Source organism: Myotis davidii, unplaced genomic scaffold (assembly GCF_000327345.1).
Source record: "Myotis davidii unplaced genomic scaffold, ASM32734v1 scaffold134, whole genome shotgun sequence".
Lineage (NCBI taxonomy): Eukaryota > Metazoa > Chordata > Mammalia > Chiroptera > Vespertilionidae > Myotis > Myotis davidii.
Window position 1 is genome coordinate 3,407,808 of NW_006288853.1, and position 7,386 is coordinate 3,415,193.

The 7,386-nt window shown below is 59.1% G+C and overlaps 1 protein-coding gene across 1 annotated transcript; it reads right to left on the reverse strand.

The window, feature by feature from the left end:
• Positions 1-1,842: 1,842 nt before the first annotated feature.
• PRF1 (perforin 1) lies at positions 1,843-4,893 on the reverse strand. Its single transcript, XM_015562168.1, has 2 exons — positions 4,355-4,893; positions 1,843-3,456 (listed from the first exon to the last, which is right to left on the reverse strand). The coding sequence occupies exons 1-2, from the start codon at positions 4,891-4,893 to the stop codon at positions 2,328-2,330; spliced, it is 1,668 nt and encodes a 555-aa protein (XP_015417654.1). The 3' UTR covers positions 1,843-2,327.
• Between the last annotated feature and the right edge of the window lie 2,493 nt (positions 4,894-7,386).

A 7,386-nucleotide genomic window follows, 5' to 3' on the forward strand; every position in this document is an offset into this window, starting at 1 on the left:
TCCCCAAAGCTGTGGTCTTCCAATGGGGCAGACAGAGTGGGCTGCAGTATGCGCCTTCAGAGAGAGATGCAGGGGCTGGCTTGGAGGGGGACTCCAGGGGACATGGGCAGGGTGTGGGCACCTCTGTGGCTATGGGGTGGTGTCAGGCAGGGCAGACAGGAGCCTGGAGATCAGTGAGGAGGCCACAGGAAGAGATGGTGGTAGCCTGGGCTGGAGAAGCGGTGATGATAGGCAGAGGGGACAGTGTCAGGATGCAGAGATGGCTGGCCTTGGTGACAGATGTGGGGGAACGAAGAACACTGGAGAGGACTCTCAAAGCCAAAAGGGGCTCCTGCGTCTCCCCAAGGCTCTCCCTCGTCTCCTTCTGCAGGCCCTCCCCTGCCTTGGTCCTCTCCTGACCTTCCCCCACCAGCCAGCCTCTCTGGGTCCTGTCGTTCTCTCCAAAGCTGTGCTGGACGGAGTGCCAGAACACGCAGACATCTGGCCACGGACGTTGGTGCCACAGTTACGTCCCTTCTCCTCCTGGCCCCACTCTCCTTCCCGGTAAACCAGGAGGTTAACCAGATAACCGCTCAGGAGCCCTTTCAGAGCACGGACCTTCTAGAAAGGCCCTGTGAAGGGAATAAAACGAAGATCGTCCTTTTGGGGAAACCAAGGCCCAGGGAGCAGAGGGGCTTGTTGGAGGTCACCGACCACGTGGGTACTTGACCAAGACCGCCATCGCTCATCGGAGCCGCGCCCTCAGCCTGCCCGGGCCCTGCTTCCCCACCGTGTTTATTTCAGGTAGTGCAGCAGCCAGCGTGAAGTTTCAAGATTTCTCTCCTGCTCTTGTTTGTGTGCGTGGCTGTGAACGGAAACGTGTTAAGAGCGGTGGTTTTAAACTGGCTTGCAGCGCTCACCAGTCCCTCCTGTCCCACTTGAGGATCCAGGCTCCATGTACTCTCACTTTGGGACTTTTGAGCCTAGGGGTCCTCACAAGCCTCCAGGGGCTTAATGTACAGGGGGTTTCAGAGATAACCAGGAGGCCTGTGCCGGCAGCTCCGAGCCCCGACCACGGCCCTGCACAGCCTGCGGGCCTGTTCCTAGGGTCCCAGGCACAGGAAACCCAGACATTTCATTTTATATCAGACCCCAAGGCTCTGCGTTTCCTGCACGCTGACCAGGCAGCCCTCCCACACCACCTGCTTGGAGCCCTGGGCCCCCCTCTGAGACTGTGGGACAGGGGAGAGCTGTGCAGCCTGCAGTGGGTCCTGAGGAAGTCCGAGTTTCCAAACTGACTGCTCCAGGTCAGTGACGGCCCTCATCCTTGTTCTCTTTGCCTGGTCCCATGTTTTCCCACATCAGTTGGTTTTTTTTACAAGGTGGAACGAATTGTCAGCAATTAGAAGTCAAATTGGGATTTCTGGGTACTTTAAGGATCTAGAAGACCTGGCAGCACTGGGCTCACATTCCTGCCTGCGAATGTTTGGCTGGTGTGGAGCTGCAGCCTCCCCACCCCCAGATAAGACCTGTGCCCTTCAGTTCACCACAGCCCCCCCGCCCCCCCCCCCCCACACACACACACTCCCTATTGCCTCACAGCTGGGAGCTGAGTGTCCGTTGCCATGTGTCACCAAGTTTATGCTGCTGTTTCTCAAATCAGAGATTTATGAGGAAAGTAAAATATGTTGGGTCCCCACATTTCCAACAAAAGTGGAAAGCAAGCTCTTCTCTATTCCCTGCCTGCCGCTGGGTGAGCCACCTGTCCCGTTGTTAGGGCTGCTAGAGCAGCAGTTTACCTCCAGAGCTGTGTTTGTCCCCACCCCCTCCTCTGTCACAGCCACCACCATTACATGTGTCGTCATGTCGCATTTATTGGTTCTCTGGTGGGTTGTGTACAATGAGACAGGTCAAGAGAGCCCCTGGTCTGTCTGAGAGGCAAAGTTTGGTGGGCAAAGAAGACAGAAAACCGAGCCGCTGGGAGAGAAGGGCGAGATCTAAAATGATGAAAAATCACCGTGTTAGAAAGGGAAGCTCTTAGGTGACTCCAAGCAGCCTGGTGGGAGTGGCCTCCTGGCCCTCTGCCCAGCCTGGCCTGTGTAGCGACTGGTGGCCGTGGCGCCCAGCAGCAGCTCATTTCCTGGGCTCCAGAATATTGGAGAGCCAAGGCAGTTTGGACGGGGAGACTCAGGGCTGCCTAGAAATCCAGCCACCCGACTGAGAAAAAGGTGGGGGGAGGGGAAAGCCCATTTTCTCTCTGTCTAATGGGGATATGAAGACAATAGGCCCTGGCTCCCTCTGTGAGAACCCCTTCAGTCCGGGCAAGCAGGCCTCTCAGGGCCCCGTTGTCACCACACTGCTCCGCTTCGGTTTCCCGGAGGCTCCCCCAGAAGCCCCTGGGGGGCGTACTGCAGGCAAGATCCCCCTGTCAGGTGAGGCAAGCATGTGGCCTTGTAGAAGAACTCCAGGTGACCGTGATGCAGGTTACACGTCACCTTCTGTGGGCCGGACTGCGGAGTCCGGTCACAGGTGCCAAGGAGATCATCGTCCCAGCCGTTGTCCTGGTCCCAGACCTGCACCCTCAGGGGCCCCCCCGAGACCAGGACCACGTCCCCAAAGTCCAGCTGCGTCATCCACTTGGGGTTGTTATTGTTCCACACCGTGCCTGTCCTCAGCTCCTGCCCCCCAAAGAAGACCTTCAGGTAGGCGTCCGTGGAGGTAAATATGTCTCCCCACAGACCTGTCGCCTTGAAGTTCATCACCTCTAAGTGGGCCAGGCCCCTCTGCCGGGGACAGCAGTCCTGGTTGGTGACCGCTGAGCCGTGGCACACGCACCGGCAGGGGTCGTGGGGGCTCTTCTGCTGGCCCAGGGGGCAGGGCCGGCTGCAGTCCTTCCAGCGTGCATGGTCCATCACATACTTGCTCACAGCCTGCCTCAGCGCCTCCCGCCGGGGGTCCGGCTTCTTCAGAAGCTGGTGCAGCGGCTCCAGGTTGTAGTCCACCAGGCCGGGCCTGTCCACCAGGGAGCTCACCCAGGCTGAGAACTGCTCGGGCGCGGCATGTTTCCCGAACAGCAGGTCGGCCATGGCGGAGTGGTGGCCGCCCACCACTGTGGAATAGCGTTCCTGGTAGGCCTCGTGGAAGGAGGCGGTTATCTTGTGCTGCTTCTTCTTCTCCTCACAGGCCTTGAATTCCGACGAGGAGCTGGCGCAGCTGCCTATGCTGACCTCGGCCTCCACGGCCAGGCATTCCCCCACCTCGTCGGCCGTGAGCCCTCCCAGGGCCAGCTCGCAGGTGCGCAGGGCGGTGAGGGCAAAGATCTTGCCGCCCAGCTCCATGGAGCGGATGAAGTGGGTACCGTAGTTGGAGATGAGCCTTCTGTAGTCAGGCTCGGTGGAGGCATTGAAGTGGGGGGGCAGGTCCCTGACGGCCCTCTTGAACTCGGGGTGGAGTGGCGGAGAGTGCACCAGGTGAACCCTGGGGAGGGAGGGGCAGGAGGAGGGAAAGACATCAGGTGGGCCCAGCCGTGGGTAGTCTGTCCTGCATTCCGTAACTCCCTCAGATGCCCAGGGTCACATATAAATGGCAGAACTGGGACCCGAACCCAGGAAACCCACCTTGTCTATGCCTCCTCAATGGCCCTGCTACTTTGTCCAGGCATTTTCACTTTTCCTTTTCAGAATAAAGTTTTTCTTCCCTTTTTATTTTCTAATGATACAAGTGATGACACTGCAGGGAGGGTATTCCTCTAGCTTTGGACCCTAGTCCTGTGGCCCTCAGGCGTCTGCGTGGTTTGGGCCCGTATGCCTGGGCTGCTGACGACTCTAGCCATGTAGGTGGGGGGTGCCCTGACTCACTGTGGGGAAAGGTGGCCTTCCAGTGTGAGGGATCAGGGCACGTGACTTGGGGTTGCCCATTGAGATCATGCGTTTCTCAGGTGCGGGACCTACATCCCGGAGGGCTGGTGCTCAGCTCAGCTCAGTGCCGTAGCCCTAATTCCCAGCACGGAGCATGGCAAAGCAGGCATGAATAGTGTCTGAATGGATGGAGGCTCAGTGATGGGAGGGACCCAGCCAGGTCTCCTGCCCGCAGAAGGCTGGCAATGCCCAGGAAAGAGGGGTTGGGCACTCAGTGGGCCTGAAGGCATTCTGTTGGGGCTCTCAGCCCAGCCTTGCCTGCTTCCTCTCCACTTTCCCCTCCCTGGGCTCTTCCAGGCCAGGGCCACCGGGCGCTGGACCAGCTGGTGAGTGAGGACCTGGGCTGTGGCTTCCTCCTGGTGGAAGCAGTCCCCACTGTGCCATGCCAGGGCTCCCAGACCACCCAGAATCCCCCAGAGCTTTTTCAAGCCCCCTCTGTCATCACCCCCAGCACTCACCTATAGAAGCGACACTCCATTGTGTCGGTGCTGAAGCTGTACTGGTCCTGGTGGGTTTTCTCAGCCGCAAAATTGGCCTCTTTGGAGTGCGAGCCGGCCACAGTCACACGAGCACTGGTGCTGGGCTTGGGGTTTACGTCCAGCCCCACCCGCCAGTCATTGCGGATGTTGGAAGCGGCATCCTTGGCCACGGTCTCTGTGGAGCTGGCCTTGGCCCTGACCAGATGGCGCTGGCAGCCTGCGCCCTGGGCCCGCCAGTGGGTGAGCGCCAGGGGCAGGCGCTGGCGGGCGCCCCCTTTTAGGGTGTTGCGGCAGAGGGTGCAGGTGCCATCGGACCGTAGGAAGCTCTCTGTATCCACCGGAAAGGAGCCTGAGCGCTTGAGACTGGTCACATCCACGCCCTCCCCCGCCAGCTCTGAGCCAGGCACTGCCTTGAGAACACTCTGGCACTCGGATCTCGCAGCGGTGTAACAGGGGGCAGGGGCAGGCGTGGGCAGCAGCAGGAGCAGGATGCCCAAGAGGAGCACACGGGTGGCCATGGAGCTGTGGAGACAGAGGTTGTCGGAACTCCGGGAAGCTAGGGGCAGCGGTAAGGAGCATGGCTGACCCCCTCCCTCAGCCGGATGATCAGGGCACATGGAATGGGGAGGGAGTGAGGTATCTCTCAAGTCATCGAATGTCAGAGCCGGAATGGCCTTTACAAACCTGGTCACCACGTGGTACAGATGGGCCTTGCGCGGAGAAGGGACTTGCCCAGGTCCTCAGCCAGAGGAGCCCCTTGCTAGGATTCCCACTATTTAAGGCCTTTGGGGCTCCAGATGGATGGCTCTGTCCTCACGGTGGCTGCTGGTGGGGAGGGGCTCTGTGTGCACAGGAGGGGACAGAGCGGAGCTGTAGCAGATTTGGGAAGGGACCTGGGGACTCTGGAAAAGACTGGATTCTGGAGAAGTGCCATGCGTTCCCCATTCCGCCTCTCTCTTCTCTCTGTTCCCCACAAGAACTTTCATGGAAATGGGGAAGAAATGAGGTTGTGCATCAGCATTATTCCTCATCCCCGCTTTGGGGCCCTCTCCCTGATTCTCATGGAAGAACATCAGCCTACATTCTAGAATAAAAGCTCTCCATAGGCGTAGGCCCTTAGATGCTGGGCGGGAGGGGCCGTCCGTCTGCCCTCCAGGCTCCCTGACACTCAGGCTTGTGCATCCCCACCAGGCTCCGTGGAGTTCTACGAGCCACCTTTTGCCCAGTATCGGACAGCGATAAGCTAGAAGGCTCTTCCTCATTTGGAGGTGGCCCTGGAGTCTCACCTGGGCCTGCTTACGATCTGGAATCTCTCTCTACTTCTATGCAGATGAACTCCTGGGGGGCCGCTCCCCTCCAGCACCTGCGGGTGGGGGTGGGGGTGGGGGCTGGGGGGCAGTCTCTCTGAGTCATGGGACTGTGGAGAGCAGGGCTTCCCCTGCATTCCCTCTGTGCCTGGCCCAGAGGAGTGACTTGCATGGTGGGGGTCCAGGCAACACGGCAGCCCCCAGGGTAGTAACAGAACAAGGGGAGTCTCTCAAAGGCCCGAGGATTATCCCATTCCGGAGGCCAGTGCAGTTCATGCCCTCCACCCAAGGAGCTCAGCTCCCTCTTGGCCCCCATCCTATTGTCTCCCAGGAAGCTTGTTTCCGGCTTTCGTAGAAGCTTTCACTGTCCACATGTGAAGGGGTCTCAGAGCTACCTACTCCAACCTCCTAATGTTATAGATGAGGAAACGGTGGGCCCGCGTCAACGTGAGGCTTCCCAGGGGGTCCGTGACTAGCACCGTCTGGGACCCAAGTCTCTTGTCGTACAAGTCACATCACTTCCTGCCACATTAGGCTCTTCCTCCAAAGGAGCAGCCCCACTCCAGGCCCCACGACCCCACCCCGGCCTCCCAGCCTCCTGGCGCGGCTTCCTCCGTACAGTACCTGGAGTCCTGCATTGAGATGCTCCCACACAGACACCCTCTCCCGTCGGGGGAAGCTCCTGAAGTGGTGTCAGCCCTCCCGGCAGGCTCACCCTACAGCTCATCACCAGGCCACCTCTCACATCACTTCTGCTTCCTGCCCGCCTGCCCCCCCAACTGTGGTCACACCTCTCCCTCGCTCCACCCCCCGCCCCCCAGCACCCACCCTGTCCTCACCTCCTCATCCGGCCCTGCTGACAGCCCTCAGGAAGCAAACTGTGAAGGCCAGAGGCTCAGTCTCCAAGCAGAGCAGCCTGGGGCGTGGGGCCTGGGGCAACAGCGAGGCCTCCGCCGTGTGAATACAGGGGCCTGAGGACATCCACGTTCCCCTCTGATGTTAGTGAACGGCCGCCGGGGACTCCCCTGCCTCTCCCCACAGCAGCGCAGGCGTGAGCCCTGGGTGGGGGGGGCGCTACAGAGCAGGCACTCCCAGCCTGGGGAGCCCCCTGTGTCCTAGCTGTGTGGCCTGGCAAGGTCCTTTAGCTTCTGGGCCTCAGTTTCCTCAACTAAAAGTGAGAATAACAACAGTGTAGACGGCAGAGGTTGTACAAGTTTGGGGAGTTACTGCATGTGAAGTGCTAGGACAGTGCCTGGCCCTCAGCCAGTGTTCATGTGTGACCACCCCGTCCTCCCTGAGTGGCGTGTGTGTGTGTATGTGTGTGTGTGTGTCTGTGTGTGTCTTGTGTGTGTGTGTGTGTCTCTCTCTCTGTGTGTGTGTCTGTGTGTGTGTCTGTGTGTGTCTTGTGTGTTTCAGAGAGGAAGGGGGAGAGAGAGACAGAAACATCAATAATGATACAGTGTTGCCCTGACTGGTTTGGCTCAGTGGATATGGCATCAGCCTGCAGACTGAAAGGTCCCAGGTTCAATTCCGGTTAAGGGCATGTACCTTGGTTGTGGGCACATCCCCAGCAGGGGGATGTTTCTAACTGTCTATCCCTATCCCTTCCTCTCTGTAAATCATCAATAAAATATATTTTTTAAAAAAGATCAGTGTTTTCCAGGAGTTGAGGAGTGGCATGGGGAAAGGGATGAATAGGTAAAC